Source organism: Portunus trituberculatus, chromosome 5, assembly GCF_017591435.1.
Source record: "Portunus trituberculatus isolate SZX2019 chromosome 5, ASM1759143v1, whole genome shotgun sequence".
Classification (NCBI taxonomy): domain Eukaryota; kingdom Metazoa; phylum Arthropoda; class Malacostraca; order Decapoda; family Portunidae; genus Portunus; species Portunus trituberculatus.
The window spans coordinates 7,095,900-7,120,742 of NC_059259.1; the positions used below are offsets into that span (position 1 = coordinate 7,095,900).

A 24,843-nucleotide genomic window follows, 5' to 3' on the forward strand; every position below is an offset into this window, starting at 1 on the left:
ATTGACTGCCGTGAGCCACACCACCTGATTAGATTCATACCTAACACATCCTGTTCAGTAACAATTAACTAGGAGTGTGATGAAGGGACTGGCAGGATTTGTTTTGGGGCTGAGTTGAAGCAGGTAGGTGCAGCGGCTCACAGCAGGCAATTCACACTGGCCGAGATGGATGTGGAAGTGGTGGGGATTATACAAAGTCAAGTGTAAAATGTCTCCAGTATTCTCAGTGTGTTTTCATCAATTAGGACTGTTCTGACAGGCCATAAAGATGCATTAGTTGGGTTTTCATGGATGTTCTTCCTCATTGATAATAATGCAGAATATTTGGTGAAGTCATTGATAAACTTTCACTACAATTATGACAACATCCTTGAAAACACAGTTACATCCAATGAGGTCTGTAAAAATTTGTCCAAATGGGATGTAGGAACATTTGAGAACACATCACTTGGGCTCAGACAGTGCCATCACTATCAGGTGTTTGCTTTCATCCACATTCACTAAATAGTCAAGAAGAGACATCACTACAGAATCATTGAACTGGTGCATCCTTCCAGCATCCCCCTCACTCCCCTTCATTCAGCTTGGCTCAGGTGGCAGTCTGACTACACCTCCCCATGCACCTGCAAGCCAATAGTGAGGGACAAGTGTTGTGTCAGCCTTAATACTCCCAGGCACATGGGGAAGAGGGTACAACAGCCTGCCACTACAACTAGCAAACATGTTAAAGTTTTCCTTCCTTTGCATTCACCCCAAGCTGCTGCTGCTGCTGCTGCTCCCTCATTGTGTCATGCTGACCCAACAATGTGATATGTTCTATTTATTTCCCCTGTACAGTACTTAAAAACATGCCACATACATATTCCCTCATGCATATCAGTGGCAGCAGAAGGTCTTGTGTAGCAGCAGCCTCAAGCAGTGCTACACTCATCTTCCAACTGCTATCCTGGGTAAAATGAATCCCCTGTTGATAGCTCCCACTTTATCACTCACCTACAGGCAGTGAGGAAGAAGCTGCTGCCTTGTGAAGATGCATTGTTGGTCTTGAATCAGGGATGTACACTCACTGAAGTGCATTTTACTTCACAAAATTCATGATAAACTAAGTAAGGAGAAAAAGGAGTAGAAATTAGTATGAGGCAGGGGATCATGTTACTCTGAGGCTCCCTGAAGTTGTTGTTGTGTACATAGTGAGCAGGTGTTGAGGTGTTGAGGCAGCAGTGTGTTCTGCTGCAGGTGTGGCAAACATGTATATTATTCCATTTTCTGGTTTTGTTCTAGGAGGCATGAATATGTAAATGTATATATGTATGTTAGTTAATGACGGTATCAGAGCTTGAATTTTTACTCATATTTATTGGTAGTCATAATACTTCAGGTCTCTCTGGATAGAAAATGATAGGATTTGTCAAGGTGGTCTGGAAGAGAGACAAACAATGAAGTCTGTTTAGGTATTTGTAAAATAAAGTTTATGACTTCCAGCCATTATTTATTCAACTACTTATATTCTATCTACCTGAACAGTTGACAAAGAAAATTAATATCTAGATTTCAGTAAAAAAAAAAAAAAAAAAAAAAAAAAATAATTTAGCATAAGATTAACATTTCACATTATAAAGGCTTATCCTGCATGTATCACCTGAATATGCAAACCTTTGAAGGTACTTTTGGATAATTTATTAGATGTGTATTTTTTGTAATTTTGTCATTTCTCACTATGCACAGATGACAAACTGGACTGGTGAAAGCAATTCACACAGTAAAAACAGAGGGTGACCTATGGCAATCTTAATATTTTCATGGTTAATGTGATTTTAATCATCAAAAGATAACCTACGTATCTCTAAGGAATGCAAATTTAGTTTGAGTAATCTCATCCCCTGCATCTTTTTTGACTTTCTCCTTTGCACTGATTCTATTAGACCTATATCCTTCCTATAATGTGGAAGGAAACCAGAACTGTACTGCACAATCTAGATGCAGTCTGACCAGCGTCAAATACAATTTTAATATTTTGAGACTTATGCTTTTTAAACTCCTAAAATTGCATCCTAGCACCCTATTAGCCTCTCTACGTTACTTTCTTCAACCAAGTTCAAAGCAAACCATAACTCCTAAATCTTTACCATATTTTGAACCTACCAAGGCCTCGTTACTTACTGTGTACCTATTGTGTAGATTTCCTCTAGACGTGCTAAGTACTTTGCATTGTTGAACATTAATAAATGCAAAGTATAGTGGTACCTCAAAATACAAGTTTAATTGGTTCTGTGATCGATCTCGTATCTAAATTTGCTCATAACTCAACAAATTTTTCCTTTTGAAATGAATTGATATGCCATTAATCTACTCCAATCTCCCAAAAAAAGCACCCCAATTTTTTCACATTTTTAGGGAAGAAAAAAAATTTATAAATAACAAATATTGTATAGAAACATAAAACAACAATAAATATAAATAGATAAACTGATTTTATAAGGTATATTTATCTCTGAGATCAGGGGTTTGTTCTACAGGATGTTACCCTGATGCATCCTGCCTCCCAACCTCCTCACTTGGGACTGTCAATTAACTGGAGTGTACAAATAGCAGGAGACTGGCTGCTCTACTGATTACAAATGAGCTTGTAAACATGATCAATAGAATTAATGAAGTTTTTTTTAAGTGTGGGAGAGAATAGAGGCTGTAGAAATCTACTTACAACATTGTTCCCCCTGGGGTGATTATATGTGGGTGGAGGAGGTAGGTGGAGATGGGGGAAGTTTGTTTTGCCGTTTCAGTTATTTGTTTGCCATAAACTCTGCTTAATATCTGGACTTAACTGTAGGTAGAGAAAATTCAACCCCACAATATGTATGTAGTAAACAAAGAAGCCCTGGTACCTTCAGAATATAAAAGATTTAGTAGGTATAGTTAGCTCTAATCTTGGTCTAAGAAAGCAATGCATAAACACTAGAAATATTTCAGCAAATAAGGTACATACTAGAATTAATTTAAATAATACATTAGAATCATATTTGGCACTGGTCAGACCACTTCTAGATTATAATTGATACACTTCTGGTCTCCATATTATAGGAAGGATATATCTATAGAATCAATGCAAAGGAGTATGTCTAAAAAGATGTGTAGGCCTGGCAGCCTCTTGCAGCTATCCTCATTTTCTTATGTTCTTATATTTTTAAGATTGCCATAGGTCACCTCTCCTGTGCACAGAGAGAAATGGCAAGTACAAAAAGTGAAGGTTTATAATTATTCAAAAATTATCCAAAATGTACCTTCACAGTTTTCAAGGTTCCAGCTCCAAATTATATCCATTTGAGACTCGGCATACTGTGACTCCCTAATGTCTTTAAGGTACGACAAAACTCAATATTTTCTTTTGAATAAAATTTGCTTATACAATATTTTAAAGATGCCGTGGAAAGTACTGCATCAGAGAGAAAGAGGAGGGAGGGGACACATCAACAATAGCCGAGGGGCAGTCTTCTAAACTTTTACAACTCACCTTCTCAAGATCCACAGGTCAAAAGGCCAGAAGCATTGTGGACTACAAAGCCAAGGTGCTGAAACTTTCCAGAAAGGTTCATTCTTCACTGCTCTTGAAAGGTTCATTCTTCACTGCTCTTGTATCTGCAACTAAAAAAACAATAAATGCATTAAAAAACTCTTAACTCATACATGACATCATGAAACAACGAAGAGAGAGAGAGAGAGAGAGAGAGAGTAGTGGTATCTGAAGCTTATTATTGTTATTATATTTTTTCCTGATGTAAAAGTATGATTGGCTTACTTCAATAAAAATTCTAAAGGAAACACAGAAGCAGGCAGAGAGTTAACGAGTGCACCAGAGAAAGCCATGAAATATTGAGAATACTGGTCAACTCTTGCAGTCAACCCAGTAATAAGACTCCCAACACCCACACTCATGGACATCCTGACACCCAACACACCCTTGCCACCAGCTTGTTATATTTGCATGTCTGTGTGGAGAGATAGACTGATTGACAGATAAGCAGGTAACTTGATTGGTAGATAGATAGAAAACAGATAGATTGATGAATTGGGAGCTAGATGGATTAATTTTGATGGACAAAATAGAGAAAATTTATTTATTCCTCTACTTACTATCAAATCACCTCGGTGTGTGTCAAAAACACACACACACGTATTAAGAATTGAGGTGATAGAAATAGAAAATAAAAGAAATTTCATATTCTGTCTTTCAGATACCTTTTTTTTTTTCTTTTCACGCGGGAGATGCAAACACTCGCTATAAAACTAGAAACAAAATATTTACTGCTTCGCCAAATAACCAGAGCTGGACATGATAACGAAAAGAAAGACAAATAACTAATTAATTGATGTGAAATTTGTATAAGTATATAAATCCTCATGAATAACAGATGTAGTACAGACTGACACTGGTAGTGGTGGGCTGTTCACTGTTCAGTCTCACCACACATCCCGACACACTAACAAAAAACACTCATATATCCAAAATACTCATTAACACACTGAAACACACCCAGAACCAAGCTAAATTTTACTACCTTCACCATGTCCTCTACAGTGCATTACATTCAAAACGGAGCCACTAGTGTAGCATTTCATATCCAGTGGCCGAATACTCCCGATACTGCAGGTAATTATTGTGGTCAGGTAATAAAGGTAATATAAGGCGCCAGCTGTTCTACTGACATTGCCTCCACGTGGCCTCCCGGGCCTGACTCAAGTTTTTTGGTTTAAATACTTTCCTAAAATTTTCTATCAATAATATTACACTTCCATGGTATGTTTTTTTGTTTTGATTTTTTATACACATTTCGCTGCATCTGAAGTGTGTTCCGCACCTTTGTTTGTTTAGTGGTGTTTTATGGCTAAGTATGAACCTTTTCAAAGGTCAAAATTTATGACTTTCCATTTAGGTTTTTTTTATCTTGATCTATCACAGGACCCTTATGATATCAAAGAATCACTAATACTCTTTTAAGTGAGAAATAAACCCATTGAGTCAAATATGTGGAATTTGGAATGGTGTTTTAGTCTTGTTAAACGTAAAATTCATACTTTATATTTGTTAAACGTAAAATTTATTCTTTATATTTTATTTGTTTACGTTTCTGTTTCAGGTCTAACTCATTGTAGAATGCCTTAAAAGATACCTCAGGCTCTAAAAAATGTGTTAAAATACTCTTGAAGTGAAAATGGCTGGGCTTTACAAATGTAGAGTTTTCAATCAGTTTTAATTTTTAATGTTTTTGTTTTACATAAATATTTTTTTTCATTCTTTCATTTATGGTTGTAGGTAGGTAAATGTTGGATGCCTGAGAAAAGACCTAATACTTTAATTCAGTTCTATTTAGTTAGTTACTTAAGTTTAATTTAACTTTTGTTTAATTTCATCCAATAAAATTTAATTTTGTTTAATTTAGTTTGGAATAATTTAGATTAGTTTAATTTAGTTTAGTTTAAATACATTTAATTTTAATGAATTTCAATTTAGTTTAGTTTATTAGATGAGTTGATTTCTGACAAGAAAACAGTACTGCATCTCTAAGCAAGGGTAATAAGTACAGTACTTAAACATTTATCAATTTAGTGAACATATATTGTAATGTATACAGTATACTGTATTGTACAGTACATTCAGAAAAATTGATAAGGATAAGTAGCACATACCTGAAATGAAGATTGGCAATGTAATCTCGAAATGGATGTCCGTTAGGGCCAGCCAGTCTACCAGGATTAGGAGGTATCTCTGCTTCACCTGGCTCTTCTTCATCTGCACCTATGTCCCCTTCAGCTGCATCGTCGAACAGTTCATCTTCCTCGTTGATAGGCAGTGGAATGTTAAACTGCTTACACATGTTGTGGAGCAAAGCACAGACATAGACGATTTTGCATGTCTTCTCTGGGGACAATCGTACTTCACCATGAAGTACATGGAACCGTCGCTTGAGCTGGCTAATCCCCCTCTCTACTACACAATGCGTCCTCTTGTGTGCTCTGCAATAATTGTTAACCATCATAAGGTGAGGTATTGCAGTATATACAGTAGCATCTATAAGCTGCATAGTGTTGAAGAGGAAATCTGTACTGAAGAGGAATTCTATACTGTATTGGTATTTTGGTTGTTACCACATTAAGTAATGACTACTACCTAGACTGGAGAGAACAATATCCCCTTTAAAATAAACTGTACTATATAGCATAAGACACATGATTTTATCTTACGTGTTATAGTTTGTCTGAACGCCAGCCAGGGGGTTTAGATAAGGCGTCAGCAACCACTCCTTGCAAGGATAGCTGCGGTGGCTAGTGGACGTGTTGTGTGTGCGCTCCGTCTTTGGCTGTGGTTTTTATAGTTAGCGAGTGGTGCTTGTGCTTGGTGTCTGTGTGTGGTGCTTTTGAGTGTTAGTGAAGTGAAAGTGTGTACTGCAAGTGTTAGATTAGAGTGAAATAGTGGTTAGAATCAGTGTTTGTGAGTTAAAAGTATTTTGGTAGAGCGAGGAGACTAGGCTTGTAACCGTCAAGTTGACCTTGAAAGAGGATTAGTTAACCTCACTTAGGCCCCCCCCCACCACCGCGGTTCCCCGACCCCGCCGTCACCAAGTATTTTTATTTGTTTGTGAGTTAACAAATTGTAAATTAGTATGGCGGTAGCTACTGAGGTATATCAGAGTGTGATTGAGTGCGTGAAAGAGAGTGTTGAGATGGGATTGGGAGAGTTTGTTGTGTGTGAGATGTGTGGGCATGACAGGAAGGTCGTTGACTTTTCTGAGTGTATGGTGTGTAGGCTCAAGAGCGAGAATTTAGTTCTTTCTCTTGAGCACCGAGAATTGCGAGAGGAAATCAGAAAGCTAAGTGAGGGGAAAAGTGCGAACAAAGTTCTCATCTTTGAGTTGAAGGAGGAGGTTAAGAGGCTTGGGGAGGCAGTGGAAAAAATTAGGCAGGAGATCAGTGTTAGGCCGAAGGTTGGACCTTCTGAGGGCGACAGGGTGGCTTGGCCCTCTGTCGGGAAGAGCAGAGTGGGGAAGAGGGAGCAGGCGAGCCAGACTGGGAAAGATAGTAGTCAGGATGGGCAGAGATGGCAGGTTGCGAGGGGAAGGAAAGCGGAGGCAGTTAGGGAGGATAGGACTAAACCTGTTGAGTGTGAAAATAGGTTCGGTTTGTTGGAGGGGGAGGGGGAGGGGGAGAGTGAGAGTGAGAGTGGAGTGAATGAAGTGGTTGTGGTGAGTGAAAGGAGAAAGAAGGGGGTAGAGGAGAGGAGGAGGATGGTTGTGCCTAGCACACCTCAGGTGTGTGTGGTGGGTGACTCTCAGGTTAGGTATTTAGATAGCACTTTCTGTGGGAAAGACAGGGATAGGAGGACGAACGTGTGTATGCCTGGTGCAGGTGTGAAGGCAGTGAGTGAGGAGGTGCAGAAGAGGTTGGGGGATGGAGAGGGGGGTGTAGTAGTTTTGCACGTAGGTGGGAACGATGTCAGAGCAGGTGGGTCGGAGGAGTTAGTGGCAAGATTTCGGGAAATGTTAGGCAAGATAAGGGAGAGTGGTAGGAGGTGTGTAGTGTCAGGAATCTTGCCTCGTGTGTATGTTAGCAGGAATGGTTGTCTAGAGCCATTGGTGTGAATGATCAGGTAAAAGGGATGTGTAAGGATGTGGGTGTCAGCTTTGTGGATGTATGGGATAGGTTCTATGGGCGAAGGGATTTGTATGCTAGGGATGGTGTGCATCTGAGTAGGAAGGGTGTGGATGTGCTGAGTGGATGTCTGGAGGGGAGTTGGGATGGAGTGTAGGGGGTGAGGTAGCAAATGCATTCCAGAAGAAAGATGCTAGACATAAATTAGATAGGATAAACAGAGATAGTGAAAAGATTAGGAAAGATTTCCAGGTGCAAATAGGAGAGAATAAGATTAGGATTCCAAATAAGGAGACAGCATCTAGGAAGGTAGCAGGACTTAAATGTTTTTATGTAAATGCCAGGAGTCTTAGGAACAAGAAGGACGAGTTATCTAGTTATATAGTTGAGGAGGACTTAGATGTTGTATGTGTCACAGAGGCATGGGTAAATGAGGAAAAGTTTAGGAAAATAGGAAAGAATATGAAGTAGATGGATACATTATGTATTTACACCAGAGAATTGGTAGGATAGGTGGAGGAGTAGTTATTTATGTAAAAATCCTTCATTTCCAGTCAGGTTAATGGTATTAAGGTAGATAACAGAGTAGAGTCCTTATGGCTGGATGTTAGAGTAAACAAAAGTAAGGTTATTAGAGTAGGAGCTTTTATAGACCACCTAACCAGTCAGCAGATGTAGACAACCTTATGGTAGATGAGATAAATAGGGGTGTACTAGTCAGACAATTATCTTAGGGATTTTAATCTTAAGTCAGTAAACTGGGAGAGGATGGTAGGAGATGCTAGTGAAAATAAGTTTATGGAAAGTTTTCAGGATAACTATTTAGTGCAGATGGTAGATAAACCTACTAGGGGGAGGAAGGTTTTAGACATAGTACTAACAAATATTGAGCATTGTTTAAAGGAAGTTGAGGTACGAGACTTTAGCAAACAGTGACCATCATATAATTAGATTTATCATTAATTCCAGTAGGGATAATATAGTGAATAAGACTAGAGTCCCAAACTATCAGAAAGGCAATTATGGTAGGTTACGTCAGTTATTAGGAGAGGTAAACTGGGAAGATAGTTTTGGAAATAAAACTGCACAGGAGATGTGGGATATTTTTAAGGTTGTAGTAAAGGGTATAGTGATGCAGTGTATCCCTTACAAAGATATAAGGCAGAGAAACAGGAAGCCATTATGGTGGACTCATGAGATAGGTAGCCAGATCAGAGAGAAGAAGAGGGCATACAGAGAGTTGCAGAAAAGTGGGAAGATGTAGATTTGATTAGGTACAGACAGGTCAGAGATGATTTGAGTAAGGTTATAAAAAAAGTAAAAGGCAGGCAGAGATAAAACTAGCTAGAGCTGGGAGTAAAGATCCCAAAAATTATATAGTTATTACAAGGTCAGTGATAAAAGAAATAAGGATAGGATTGGACCACTCAGAAAAGATGGTGTAGTAGTGGATCAAAATGAAGACATAGTAGAATTATTGAATGAACAATTTTCTTCAGTATTTACTAGGAAAGAATAGGAAATCCTGTTACAAACAGTGCGACGAGTAGTTTAAGAGCTTTAGAAAATATTGATATAAAACCGGGAATTATTAGGAAATTTATTCTTGAACTAGACGATAGGAAAGCTAGTGGTCCTGATGAGCTACATGCCAGAGTACTTAGGGAGGGTGTAGACAGTATTTCTGAAGCACTTAAGTTAATCTTTGAAAGATCACTTAGGTTTGCTGAGATACCTCAGGACTGGAAGTTAGCTAATGTTACTCCAATATTTAAAAAGGTAGGAAGGATGATGCGAATAATTATAGACCGATCAGTTTAACTAGTATAGTATGTAAGATACTAGAGAAAATCATTAAGGGTAGTATTTGGGAGCATTTAAATGAGAATAGATTAATTAGAGATACCCAACATGGCTTTAGATCAGGGAGGTCCTGTCTTACAAATTTGCTCGATATCTTAGAATATATTACCAAGGAGTTAGATGATGGAAATAGCATAGATGTTATATATCTAGATTTTAGCAAGGCGTTTGATAAGGTACCGCATAGGAGGCTAGTGTACAAATTGAGACTACATGGGATAGGGGTAGGTTAGTTGATTGGATTAGTGAATGGCTTTCTGATAGGAAACAGAGAGTAGTATTAAATGGGGCAATGTCTGAGTGGAAGGAAGTGGTTAGTGGGGTACCCCAAGGATCAGTGCTAGGACCTCTTCTTTTCTTGGTGTACATTAACGATTTAGATATAGGAATTAGTAGCAAAGTATCAAAGTTTGCAGATGATACTAAGATAGCATGTGCAGTACAGGGTGAAAAGGACAATTACAGAATACAACGAGACCTGGACAGGCTGATAGCATGGGCAGACAGGTGGCAGATGGAGTTTAATTCTAAAAGTGTCAGGTTATGCATTTAGGTAAAGACAACACAAACTTTAACTATGAGATGGAGGGATGTTGGCTAGAGGCAGTAGAGGAAGGAAAGGATTTAGGAGTAGTGATAGACAGGACTATGAAATTTTCAAAGCAATGTTTAGAAGCAAGAAATAGGGCAAATAGGATCCTGGGTTTTATAAATAGAAATGTTAGTTATAAAAGTAAGGAAGTGGTGCGTAGCTTATATAATTCCTATGTTAGGCCCCATTTAGAGTATTGCATACAGGCCTGGTCACCCCACTATAGGCAGGATATCAACATGTTAGAAGCAGTTCAGAGAAGAGCAACTAGGATGATACCAGCATTAAAGCGCCTGGAGTATAGAGATAGATTAAAGGAATTAAACATGTTTTCATTTGAGAGGAGATGTATAAGAGGTGATATGATAGAGTTATTTAAAATGTTCTCAGATACAAACTACATAGATGTGAGATCTTTCTTTACCTTAGAGGAGGGAAATAGGACTAGAAATCATGGCAGGAAGATTAGAAAGCAAGGCTGCAGGTTAGATATAAGAAAGTATTTCTTTAGTCATAGGGTGGTAGACTTCTGGAATGCATTGCCAGAGAGGGTTGTAAATAGCACTAGTTTAAAAACAAATTAGATAAGCACTTAAATTTATTAGATTTATAATTATGTATAGCACTGCATGATAGTTTTTATAAGAAATTTACTATAGTTAAACAAGACATGATCCCCATGTATGGGGACCACAGATTGTAGAGGATTTCACTGCAGGACTTAGCCTTGTTAATGGGCCAAATATTTAGAATTAGTATATAATGTATTGTGTGCTTGTAAGTGTATCTTTAAGTACTGATGATGAGGTCGCTGTGCGACTGATACAGGATAACCTAGATGGGCCCTGGTGGCCCTTTGTTATCCTATTATTTATGTTAGGTTATGTTCTGTTTCCTAGCAGGTAGCATCCTGCTGGGACATAATTTTGTTCAAAAAGTGCCTTCAAGCCAGACTCGTCCAATATCCTGGTATCATGTACTGAGCCAGGCCACCTTGCCAAAACATCAAGTATCCAGTACTTGGCATCGAATACGACTTGCACGTTGATGCTGTGGTATCGTTTTCTATTTACATATAAATGTTCATCAACACTGGGAGCCACAATTCTAATGTGTGTGCCATCTATGGTACCCACAACACCGGGAAACCTATAGTCCTCCATGAACTCTTTTTGTTTCACTTGCACTTCTTAGCGAGTCAATGGGAATTTTACAAATTGAGTTACAATATCTGGTTCTGACAGTGCATCAATTGTCTGAGTAATGACACGGCTGATTGTTGCTTGCGAGGTCCCAAAGTCGTCACAGCTGCAGTGCTGTATTTTACCTGTGGCCAAATATCTTAGGGTAATTGCCACCTTCGTCTCAGGACTCAGTGGTCGATTCCGTTCTGTTTGGGATTGAAGTTTGTCCCTCACTAAATCAGCCACTGTTATTATACCAGCACGGTTCATCCTGAAGCGTTTGATGAGTTCGTCGTCATTGTACTCGTTAAATATGTCCCGTCGCTGTTGTCTTTGTAGTTGTTGTTGCTCCACCATCTTTTCTACTAACAGGAATTTGCTAAGAGCTTAATAGTCCTCCACAACAATTTTATCTTAAAAGTACTTTTGTTTTAATACCCTAACAAGTTTTCTGTATCCACTGTTAGTGCTTAATAGCTAAATGTTAACCTTAACAGGAATTTATTACCCTTAACAGCTATTTGTTAGTGCTAACAAGTTTTGTGTATACGGGCCCAGATATCATTCCAGGGAAAATGAGCATAATACCTCCTCAGGTCCCCCAACTGGCAGAGGCAAAACGCCAGCGGCACCTCCGCCTTGGGGATCCTGAGGAGTGATTGGAGAAATAGGACATGATACAGAAATGAGATTGTGATCAGAGGAGCCCAAGAGATCATAGGGTGACAGCTTATTAAGCAGGATTAGAGGTAAGGAAGATATCGAGAACGTTGGGCATTTCCAAGACGGTCAGGAATACGAGTAGGGTGTTGCACCAGTTGCTCTAGGTCATGGAGGATAGGAAAGTTCTGTCAGTTGCCTCAGACAGCTGTGCTTCGGTGAGGAAAAGAAGGTAAGGTTTAGTAAAGGAGAGGTGGTGTTCCACAGATTGAAAATTAGAACTAAGACCGCGAATGTTGCAGAAGTTAATGTAGAAAAAGTTGAGGGAGGTGTAAAGACATTTTGGTTCGCATCAAGAGAGGAGGAGTCCGACCCGGGGACATCATTCCCCAGAACGGGACTCCGAGGCTGGGTTTGGCGTCGCCATTTTCTAATATTGAATTTTAAGTGAAGGGTGTATGTGTGGTAAGTGCATGTAGTTTTGCGTGAAGGAGAGTTGTCCTTTACTTTATTTTGTCTTTATTTTATTTTTTTTTTTTCTTCCATATTTTGATCATATATTCGTTCCTTTTTTTTCAGTTTCATCAGCAGATAAAGTTCCGAACACTAATATATTTGCCATTATATTGTATTTAATTTGGTTCTCTGTATTTTGTAGGGATGTTTGTTTTTTTTGTAATATGTGAAGCGTGAAGGTGCCGTTACAAAGAGGCAAACCCGCGACACAGACTCCACCAATATAGCGGACGCCAAAGTAATCAAACTCAAACTCTTATCATTAATTTTGTTCCACCTGAGCCTTGGCGGAACATGGGAAGGTCACGACACTGTTTTATCCCACAATGCAAAGCCTCGTCCATCACATCGCCTCACAAGAGGTTCCTCACGGTGCCCAGAAACATTGAGCTGAGGAAGCTGTGGTTCCGGGCAGCTCAGCGCCAGGGCGAGGAGGTGTGCCGCAGCTCCTTCTGGTGCTGTCCAGACCACTTCAATGTGAGTGTTCGGCATGATAACATAACCTAACATAAATAATAGGATAACAAAGGGCCACCAGGGCCCATCTAGGTTATCCTGTATCAGTCGCACAGCGACCTCGTCATCAGTACTTAAAGATACACTTACAAGTACACAATACATTATATACTAATTCTAAATATTTGGCCCATTAACAGGGCTAAGTCCTGCAGTAAAATCCTCTACAATTTGTGGTCCCCATACATGGGGATCATGTCTTGTTTAACTATAGTAAATTTCTTATAAAAACTATCATGCAGTTCTATACATAATTATAAATCTAATAAATTTAAGTGCTTATCTAATCTGTTTTTAAACATTGTCAAACTAGTGCTATTTACAACCGTCTCTGGCAATGCATTCCAGAAGTCTACCACTCTATGGCTAAAGAAATACTTTCTTATATCTAACCTGCAGCCTTGCTTTCTAATCTTCCTGCCATGATTTCTAGTCCTACTTCCCTCCTCTAAGGTAAAGAAAGATCTCACATCTATGTAGTTTGTATCTGAGAACATTTTAAATAACTCTATCATATACCCTCTTATACATCTCCTCTCATATGAAAACATGTTTAATTCCTTTAATCTATCTCTATACTCCAGGCGCTTTAATGCTGGTATCATCCTAGTTGCTCTTCTCTGAACTGCTTCTAACATGTTGATATCCTGCCTATAGTGGGGTGACCAGGCCTGTATGCAATACTCTAAATGGGGCCTAACATAGGAATTATATAAGCTACGCACCACTTCCTTACTTTTATAACTAACATTTCTATTTATAAAACCCAGGATCCTATTTGCCCTATTTCTTGCTTCTAAACATTGCTTTGAAAATTTCATAGTCCTGTCTATCACTACTCCTAAATCCTTTCCTTCCTCTACTGCCTCTAGCCAACATCCCTCCATCTCATAGTTAAAGTTTGTGTTGTCTTTACCTAAATGCATAACCTGACACTTTAGAATTAAACTCCATCTGCCACCTGTCTGCCCATGCTATCAGCCTGTCCAGGTCTCGTTGTATTCTGTAATTGTCCTTTTCACCCTGTACTGCACATGCTATCTTAGTATCATCTGCAAACTTTGATACTTTGCTACTAATTCCTATATCTAAATCGTTAATGTACACCAAGAAAAGAAGAGGTCCTAGCACTGATCCTTGGGGTACCCCACTAACCACTTCCTTCCACTCAGACATTGCCCCATTTAATACTACTCTCTGTTTTCTATCAGAAAGCCATTCACTAATCCAATTAACTAACCTACCCCCTATCCCATGTAGTCTCAATTTGTACACTAGCCTCCTATGCGGTACCTTATCAAACGCCTTGCTAAAATCTAGATATATAGCATCTATGCTATTTCCATCATCTAACTCCTTGGTAATATATTCTAAGATATCGAGCAAATTTGTAAGACAGGACCTCCCTGATCTAAAGCCATGTTGGGTATCTCTAATTAATCTATTCTCATTTAAATGCTCCCAAATAATGATTTTCTCTAGTATCTTACATACTATACTAGTTAAACTGATCGGTCTATAATTATTTGCATCATCCTTCCTACCTTTTTTAAATATTGGAGTAACATTAGCTAACTTCCAGTCCTGAGGTATCTCAGCAAACCTAAGTGATCTTTCAAAGATTAACTTAAGTGCTTCAGAAATACTGTCTACACCCTCCCTAAGTACTCTGGCATGTAGCTCATCAGGACCACTAGCTTTCCTATCGTCTAGTTCAAGAATAAATTTCCTAATAATTCCCGGTTTTATATCAATATTTTCTAAAGCTTTTAAACTACTAGTCGCACTGTTTGTAACAGGATTTCCTATTCTTTCCTAGTAAATACTGAAGAAAATTGTTCATTCAATAATTCTACTATGTCTTCATTTTGATCCACTACTACACCATCTTTTCTGAGTGGTCCAATCCTATCCTTATTTCTTTTATCACTGACCTTGTAATAACTATATAATTTTTGGGATCTTTACTCCCAGCTCTAGCTAGTTTTATCTCTGCCTGCCTTTTACTTTTTTTATAACCTTACTCAAATCATCCCTGACCTGTCTGTACCTAATCAAATCTACATCTTCCCCACTTTTCTGCAACTCTCTGTATGCCCTCTTCTTCTCTCTGATCTGGCTACCTATCTCATGAGTCCACCATAATGGCTTCCTGTTTCTCTGCCTTATATCTTTGTAAGGGATACACTGCATCACTATACCCTTTACTACAACCTTAAAAATATCCCACATCTCCTGTGCAGTTTTATTTCCTAAACTATCTTCCCAGTTTACCTCTCCTAATAACTGACGTAACCTACCATAATTTCCTTTCTGATAGTTTGGGACTCTAGTCTTATTCACTATATTATCCCTACTGGAATTAATGATAAATCTAATTATATGGTGAGGCATATCGTTTGTTGGCAATGAAAGGAAGCTGTCAGATCTACTCTATAATTACTCTTGTTTACACTATGAGTAAAAATGTGTGATTGAATTTACATGTATGTTTTTTCCTTTTTCAAATTGAATTACAAATATATTCAGTAATTGGGAATAATTAAACAGTCTGAAACAGACTGCTAGGGAAGTGTCCAGATCTCCCTGGACTACCCCTTGGATTTGCCACAGCAGAGAGCTGGGAGCTGAGTTAGGTTAAGTTCCTGATCCAGATCCCCTGGAGCCACACTCAGTATCCGCCACTGATAAGTGTCTTGAAATCTTCCTCTTCAATGAGTTCAGGTCACAGGAAGATGGAAATATACAAGCAGACTGGCAGTTTGAGAGTGGGTGCTCTCTTAATACACACGTCCCGCATGCTTTTCTTGATTCTCGGCTCTCCCTTCACAGCTCCTCCACCCAGTTGATTTGACATCACATATACAAAGCCACACTATTGATCAACAAACACACACACACAGGTGGCCATATGGCAATGTCCTAGTATCCTCCTATTCCTCTATTCAGTATTCATTTTTCTTGCTACCTCTTGTTTTGTTCCCATTTCTTCCATTATTATTTTCTTTCTATCCTGTTTTATTTCCATTTCATCCATTTATTATCCATATCCTTTTTATCTCCTGTTTTAATCCCATTTCCATTTATAATATTTTTTTTTCTCTTTCCCTTGTTGACCAATAGCATGGCTTCTTACATATGTGACATCAAATCAGCTGGGTAGAGGAGCTGTGAAGGGGGAAGCCGGGAATCAAGGAGAGCAGAAGAGACATGTATATTAAGAGAGTCCTCCAGAGTGCATCAGAGAAAGGACTGAATAACTGAGAATATTGGTTAACACTTGCTATTGTCTGTATGGTAAAATTTTGGTAAATGTGCAGTCGTTGGCCATACTCTCACTTCAGGATGAAACTATTTTTTTCTAGTAGTTTTCAACCCATTATGAATTAATCTGCACATACAGTAGTTTCCGTCACAAATCAGTACTTTTTTATATTCCTCCTAAAACACGGTCGATGCTCTCAGAAAGAAGTGTATTGCGATGAACATGAAAAAAAGATAAATATAAAACATACCAAAATGTACCGGAAGAAAATATTTTAGTTTTCACAACGTAGCAGAAAAGTAACAGTCCAAAAGTTTGACTTATTGCTGTGGAGAATACTTACTGCCACTGTTGCTCACCCTTGGCTACATCAACCTACTGAAACTTATTTATTATTTAACTAAACCTAACTTTAACCTAACCCAACATAGCTACTGAACCTACTTGAGGTGACATTGACACGCACAACTGATACAGCTTTCTCAGAGTAAATTAACTTTATCTAACAAAATTAAACTGATCTAACCAAAGCAAACTAACCTAACCTGACCAGCAATGCTAAGTAATTAACATGAAGTCGTTATGTTATTTCTCTTTGGAAAATCTGATAATACAATGGAAATAATTGAGGCGACACCCTGCCCGTTCAAACATCTTCCATAGACTGATTGAAATCAAGTCACTTCTCTCCACAAACCACTCTTATTGGCTAGATTTATTATGTATTGTTTTTATTGGTGAGTGGCTGCATGCTCAAACAAACGAACCAATAACCACGATTTATATCATGAGTGTGCAAATAATGTAATAATATGCACACACGAATTAACACACCTAACGGCTTTCCTCACCCTCCCTCAGGGCCTCAGTGCCTGTCAGTCCATCATATATGCAGGTGTGATGCATTACCTCATTCTCTTCACAAAAAATGGTGAATATTTAAAAATTGTTGTCAATGTTAAACAATTTGTGACGGGTATGTTTGGGTTAAAATTACTCCAAATGAGAAGCTCTACATGATGAGAAGAGTAAGTAAAACCATGTCGATTATGGCAAAAGACAAAATACCTGAATTTTGGTAAAATATCAAATTCCATGCCTGTTTCAAATTAAGGGACATGGTAATTTTTTTGCTCTTTCACCTAACTTAATCTCCAGTGAATATCAAAACTGTATTCATATATTGTCTTTCCTCAATTCTTCAGTGACTACAGATTGTATATTATTTTCTTCAGTTTAGGCAATCTTCTGTGTGTTGGGTATCCAAGTAATTTATTCCTTTTACTTCTCCAGCTGAAGGAGGACTTAGACAATTATAAGAACTACATAACTATTGGGAGCCCAGCAAAGTTCAAGCCGGGTGTTGTGCCTCATAAGTTTGACTGTCGGAAGAAACGTCACAAGAATAACGACCAGCAGTGTACTACTTTTGCAATAAAGACAGGTAATCATTCATTTCAGCCACATCCTCTATTTTTTTGTTTGGTATTTTCAGATTCTTTGCTCTTAAGTAATCTGATATGTTTTCAATAAGGAAGTACAATTTTTTATTTATTCTGCTGATCCTCACAAAGGAAAATATATTAAATTCCCAGAAAAAAAAACTTTAAAAACACGACATAATTTATCTGAAAATAGTTTCTTACTTTTAGATCACAAACCATATTACAAATTTCATTTAGCTTATGTTGATCACCCTAACCTAACTAACAAGCCTAATTAACATGTTTTACAATAAACAGAATATTCCATAATGTGGGGAATTAGGATGCTTATAATGCAATCTGTGTCACACCTCACGCTTGGTCTTGTTTCAAAGGAAAAGCAGCATGTTGGCCAACCATGGCACGCTGTCACATCGGGGATCATTGTTCTCCGTGGCACACAATGCACACAAAATCACTCTGTGGAGCCTTACTCTTCCTCCTAACAGTACTCCAACACATTGAAGAAGTGCACCTTGTAACCCTTACTAACTATAAGGTGGAGGCTACAGACCCTTCCATTAACATCTTGTATACCTCCATCATTTGTTACAGACATTGACAGTGACACACCACCACCAGCGGAGGCGATGAGTGAAGATAGTGATCCTGTCAACCACCCACAGTCTGCTGCTGAACTAATGAATGTCCAGGTACAGATAGTCATTGTGGTGCCAAGTGTTAATAAGGTGCTTTCATTGCCTGTAGGATGGAGTAGGACAAGTTATAACATTTATTTGATATGCCTAGGTGGCTGCTGCTCTCTCTACCAAGAAACTTCCAAGACTGAGACGCATCCTACCTAGGGTCTTGCCAGAAGAAGAGCCAGCACAAAAGCCAGCACAAGAGCCAGCACAAGGTATGTAAGCATAATATGTACCAAACATTCAAGGGACCTTCATTCAAATGGTATAAACACCAAAACTATTTGGTTACAAGTTGTAGTGTGGTGACGTTATCAGAGTCGAGTGGTATTGTGTGCACGCGGTACAAGTGACAAAAAAGGCAAAGAAGAAATGGTTGGGGATCTTTTTAGATGAGGTGCCTCTACAATATATACATTTTTTTTTATGTATTTTTTAGACTTATTGCAGTTAAGTTTATTTTTCATGGATTACTAAATAATTTCTCTTTTACTTTTGTGTGACTCAAGTATTTATTTACTTTTATTTCATTCTTGATATCTTTTTCATTACTTTTATTTCACTTTCTTTAGAGAACAGGTAACCTTCTAAATATGTAAAGGCAAGAAAAAAGGAGACCAGCACGGATGATACTCAATGGAGGCTGATGCACATAATACAATAAATAAATAAGGAGTAGGTCAAGTAGTCTGCTGAAGTGGTGGGTGGGTGGGTGGGAAGGAGCATCTCCTGTGTCAGTATTGTGCCAGAATAACAAAGTGTATCAGTTTGAAGAGTGTATGGTATGGTGAGAAGGTAGGCACCAAGAGCCCCAACACCATGGGTCTAGAAGCAGAAAGAGAGATGAAGTCCCTAGGGATGTAGGAAATGTGTGGGAAGAATGGAGACAGTAAACATGCAATGGTAAAATGTGAGGACTGATGTGGGATTTCGATGGATGTCCTGGCCTACAGCACCTGCAGGTAACTCGAAAAGTATTGCAAGCGCTGTTCAGCTTCCATCCATTAGTGTCGCAGGCAATTTTATTTATAGTGGTACCCATATTAGGGCCCATATCACCACCCAAGCACATCTTTGGTGTAACCACCTAGAATCTAGGTATCATGGTGACTTGTAAGTAACTTTAAACCACTTAACAAATGGCAAAGCATCAAGGTGATACTTGGTGGGATTTGAACATACATGTAGACGTCTGCCCAATCCCACACTCACCACCTTATCCATTATGCATTAAGAGTACCCAGCCTTCCCATCTTTCTCTTGTGTAATCTTTGGTCATATCCTCAGAAGTCCCTGGCAGGCAGAACAAGAGAATGATGAAGGATCTGAGTCTGCAGGAGAAGATGGAAATCTTGAAGAGGTGTGATGCTGGTGCCATAGGGAGAGATATATGTGCAGAGTTCAATATCAAGTTAAAAACCTTGTATAACATTAAAAAGAGTGCCAAGAAGATCCGTGCTGATGCCCGGGAGATGCAGCACTTAATGGCTGCCATGACAGCCAAGAAGAACAAGAGTGGACCGAGCAGCCGCGCAGTGCTGGACTCCCGAGTGTTCCGCTGGTACCAGCAGAAGTGTGCCTCCGGCATGCACATCACTGTTGATGAGCTTCAGAATGCAGCCACAAGGTTGGCCAAACAACTTCATATCAAAAACTTCAAGGCAAATGCTTGGTGGCTGGTCAAGTTCCAATCACGATACAACCTGACTGAATTAAGAGATGCTGAGGAAAGTGACGGTGCTAATGAAATGGCCGTGTTGCCCTCGGAGGAGCTGGATCAAGACATGGCGTTTTCATCGACACAGCATGGTAGGTGGTGTTCCTGATCTTATCTTACAAGCACGCAGATGATGGTCAAAGGTCTTGATGGATATTTTGCATTAACTGTAATTTCTAAAGTTGGATATTTTGCATTAACTGTAATTTCTAAAGTTGGCTATGGCAAAGTCAACTTATAGAGGCTTCACTGTGATGTATGTATCAGGTGTTCATAAATTTTGTACAACTGATAATACACTACTTTTTACTCTACACATTTGCCTGCCTCAATATACGTATTTGCCATTCACTTTTGATTACCAATATATATCAGCTACTTTTGTTTGACTATCATAATGTTTGTCAGTTTTCATGTGATATCTATTTCACATCACAGCTTCTTATTGTATCTATGAACTCTCTTACCAGATCCATTAACCATCCCCTACGGCGCTGTTTTTAATTACATGTACCTTCACTGTGGCTGGGTTTGAGCTAATTGTTTTTATGGTGGAAATGGAATCCTTGTGGTCCAAAACCAAAGAAAAATGGGTTCTAAGTACCTATTGTATATGTAAAGTTTTGCATTATCAGCCCAAACCTGTCTCAGCCAAGACTTTTCTATGCCCACTGTGGTGAGTGGTAAGTACTGGGTGGTGATGTTGCCATACTGGTCACCATTTATTTTTTACTTTGTCTACTGCATGTATATAATGTTTTAGTACGTCAGATTGTTAAGGTGTTTGTAATAATTATATGCAAATGCAAAAGTAATAAAAGACAAAGATAAATGTGATGACAAAATGTTCACGAGTGGTGAGCCATGAGGCAAGCCATGTCTTAGGCGTGCACTCACATAAAGCACGGGCAGCCTTCAGGGACGACTCGGTCAAAGTTTGAGCGCTCGGTAACGCATTGGGAATATTCTATGAATATTTTAATTTGCCGATGCATAATGTGCATCACCTGCAGTTTTGAGAATTTTTTTTACTGACAATAATGTGTCGTCACCCTCAGGGGACAGGTTAAAATGGCAACCAAAGACAAAATTTAAAGATTTTTATAACTAAATTCCCTTGGGAACTTAATCTGCACACTGTCTGGCTTCCTTCCCATTCCACAGAATTCTCATGAACCTTATCTTACCATTCTTTGTAACCTGAACCAATCCCATCCTTCCTCCACAAAGATAACTGGCATTCCTCCCTTCCCTCCTAATTCTGTGCTTCTCCCCACAGAAGAGCTCACCGACCCCCTCGCACCCACAGAAGCTGTGTTCATCGTGGAGAAACAGACAGCAGGAGGAGCAATGGAAAATGAATATGTACAACTAAAAGACAACGACTCATGGCATGTCAACACACCCACACAAGACCCACACACCACACCACTTGTGTACACCACACCCACTCAAAGTGTACACACCACACCAGTAGTGTACACCACACCCACCCAGACCGTACACACCACACCAGTAGTGTACACCACACCCACCCAGAATGTAGATACCACACCACTTGTGTACACCACATCTATCCAGAATGTGCACACCACATCCACCCAAAGTGTACGTACCACACCACTTGTGCACACCACACTCACCCAGAATGTACACACCACACCACTTGCACACACCACACCCACCCAGAGTGTACACACCACACCCAACATGAGTGTACACAATCAAACCAGCAATAATGTACACAGCACACCCAGCCAGAGTATACACATTCCAACCAGCAAGAGTTTACACAATCAACCAAGGCAGAGTGTACACAGCACACCTGGGCAGAATATACACTGGATATCCATTCAACCCAGGCAGAGTGTACACAATCCAGCCAGTAATAAAGCACATAATCAGCGCCGGCAGAATGTACACAGCACATCCAGCCAGAGTGTACAAAGCAAACCCAGACAAAATGTACACACCACGTCAAGCCACAGTGTACAAAACCAAGAAGTCATTGATCTTGAGCCCAGTGAAACCAATGGAGAAAGCAACACCTGTGAGCCACTGCCACCGCCGCCACCACCACCACCACAACCGCTACCACCACCACAACAACCACTACCACCACCACAACAACCACTACCACCACCACAACAACCACAACAACCAGTACCACCACAACAACCACAACCACAATCACTCCAACTACCACTAACACTAGCACTACCACCAGCACCAGCACCAGCATCGGAGCAGGACGCAGCCTTGCAACGGGAGATAAGGCAGGAGCTCAGGGAGATGAGACAGTTTATGAGGGACATGAGCTCTTCCATGCGATCCATTAAAAACTCAACCAAAGACATTGCCGAAACACTGAAGACCGTGGCTGCTGCTTTTTGCAACGGTATTAGATAATCATCATTTTGTTTGTATGTAAATGTTAGCAGAGAGAGAGAGAGAGAGAGAGAGAGAGAGAGACTGAATCGAAGTTATTACCACGTCAAGTTTCATGTCTGGTATTCTAAAAATCATCCTCGAGTGCTTCATTCTGTATGGTGTGCAGTATTAACTTCATGGTGGTCCTTCTAAACTGAACCCTGATAAATTGATAGCAAACTTATTTCCAAGAGATATTTAGATCCCAACCAGGCTGTGCGATTTGACTGCACAGCCCAATCCTAGCAATGGGCCCAATCGTAACGATGGTATTTTTATATAATCATGCATACAAAGAGAGGTAAAGTACAGCTGTTGTGGGGCACTATCTCCACTTCCTGTGTACTGAGTTTTCCTTAATATTAAGTTTTCTGATTTTTTACACATTATTTACCATGTTTTGTAATGGAACTGCCTGCAAACCAGAGGACTTAATAATTGAAGTGGGAAAACCAAAACAGATGGAAGCGAGTGGGAATGTTGGCACTTATAATGGAAGCTGTACCCTGTGTGTTGTGTACCTGGAGACTGTGTTGGTTTTGTGAGGTTTTTAGCAGGTAACTGGATTTGGTCTTGAGAGAAAAGAAGCAAAGTAATGATAGTGTTATTACTGGATTCAAGGCAACATTTGCACATTTCTGGAAACACTAGATATTTTAAGTTTGTCCTTGTGTTAATAAAGTTAATGAGTTCTTATTTGACATTTGTTCATGTGAGGCAGAAATATGACTTTCCTATAATAAACTGAAAAGTGTATCCTGTACTATTGTAAGTTAAGTTATACCTTGATTGTTACTAAATATTGGATTGGTATTGTGAATGGATTTTATTTTTTGAAGAGGTGGGATAAGAAAAATGGGTTTTTGTGAGTTAAAATTAAAATAAAGTAAAAGATTCTCAAGTTCATGATGATAAATGTATAGATGAAAGTGCAGAGTTTAAAAAGAGACCTGTATTGTTATGTTATTTTGTACCATGAGAGAGCAGAGTTTAAAAAGAGCTTTAGTGTTTTGTTTGCACTAGACTGGTGAAAAATATGTACATTTTGCTCTGAGTCAGATTTCTCAAGCAGTATTTTCTCAATAAATTTTTAAAGGAAAACAAATATGTACCCTTTCATTGTACCTATTCCATCCTGCTTGATATACAGTGTGATGGAAATGATAAATAAGAATAATAAATGAAGCTTGAATGAAGAAAAAAAAGAAAAGAAAATATGAGATTACTATGTGATGAAAGTAATGAATCAAACTGAAAGATGAAAAAAGTGATAAATATAAATGAAACTAAGACATAGAAAGAGAAAGAATATGAAAGCCTAGAGTGTGACAAAAATAATGAATAAAAACTAAGATGAGGTTAAAGAAACAGAACATGTAAGAATAAAAAGTGACAATACAAAACCACCTACAGTACTTGGAAGTGATAAACAGTCCGCCACACTCACTCATCCTGCGGTTCTGTAGAGATGTACCGGTGTATTGGTATCAGTATCGGTATTGGCAGTATCAGCCCATTTAAGAAGTGTCCGTATCGGTATCGGTTATTTTCTACCGATGCTTAAAAGAATTCACTACGTCGCGTACCTCACTCTGCAAGGTATTTTGTTAAGTAGAATTTGGATGTTCATAAAGATAAAAATAGAGATGAAATTTTCTCCATTAACTAAAAAAAATCATTAACTCTTCGTCCATTAAATCAAAACCAGAACAATTAAAGCTGGCAGAGAGATTAAGCTTACTGATGGCACAAGAAAAAGCATCTGTTTGAGACTAAGCTGGCAGAGAGAAAGCTTAAAAAAGAATTCACTACGTCGCTTATCTCACTCTGCAAGGTATTTTGGTAAGCAGAATTTGGATGATGATAAGGACAAAAATTGAATGATGATAGTGCCAAATTATTTAGAAAGATACAGCAAATTGAGTCCATGGTGATGAGTAATTGAATATAATGTTTGCTAATGAGTCACCACTGCTACCGTGCATGGACGAGACGGGTGGGTAGTGGGCTCGTGACATTGCTACATCCATAACCTCAGAGAGAGAGAGAGAGAGAGAGAGAGAGAATCTGATTTGATTAATTTATTACGCCGTGAGTGTCAAACAAGTATACAAAATTTGTGGTATACAATAATTTGGAGGCAAATGGACAGAATAGTGATGCGAGTGTTACATTGAAAATAAGATATCCAATAGGTAGCACACACACACACACACAAACACACACACACACACACACACACACACACACACACACACACACACACTCAAAAGCATAGAAACAAATTCCTTCATTACCCACCTAAGTGTGGATATTGTACAAGAATCTGAG

The 24,843-nt window shown here is 38.9% G+C and overlaps 2 protein-coding genes across 2 annotated transcripts; one reads left to right on the forward strand and one right to left on the reverse strand.

Annotated features, from left to right (window-relative positions):
* Positions 1–1,562: 1,562 nt before the first annotated feature.
* Positions 1,563–6,415, reverse strand: LOC123514649 (putative nuclease HARBI1). The gene is made up of 2 exons (XM_045272667.1): positions 5,683–6,415; positions 1,563–3,639 (listed from the first exon to the last, which is right to left on the reverse strand). Exons 1-2 carry the CDS (start codon positions 6,075–6,077, stop codon positions 3,612–3,614), a joined length of 423 nt encoding a protein of 140 aa, XP_045128602.1. The 5' UTR covers positions 6,078–6,415; the 3' UTR covers positions 1,563–3,611.
* Positions 6,416–12,618: 6,203 nt separating this feature from the next.
* On the forward strand, positions 12,619–23,617 carry LOC123514701 (uncharacterized protein DDB_G0290587-like). Its single transcript, XM_045272761.1, has 6 exons — positions 12,619–12,933; positions 17,531–17,681; positions 18,277–18,374; positions 18,472–18,580; positions 19,653–20,174; positions 21,362–23,617. Exons 1-6 carry the CDS (start codon positions 12,751–12,753, stop codon positions 22,489–22,491), a joined length of 2,193 nt encoding a protein of 730 aa, XP_045128696.1. The 5' UTR covers positions 12,619–12,750; the 3' UTR covers positions 22,492–23,617.
* Positions 23,618–24,843: the final 1,226 nt, after the last annotated feature.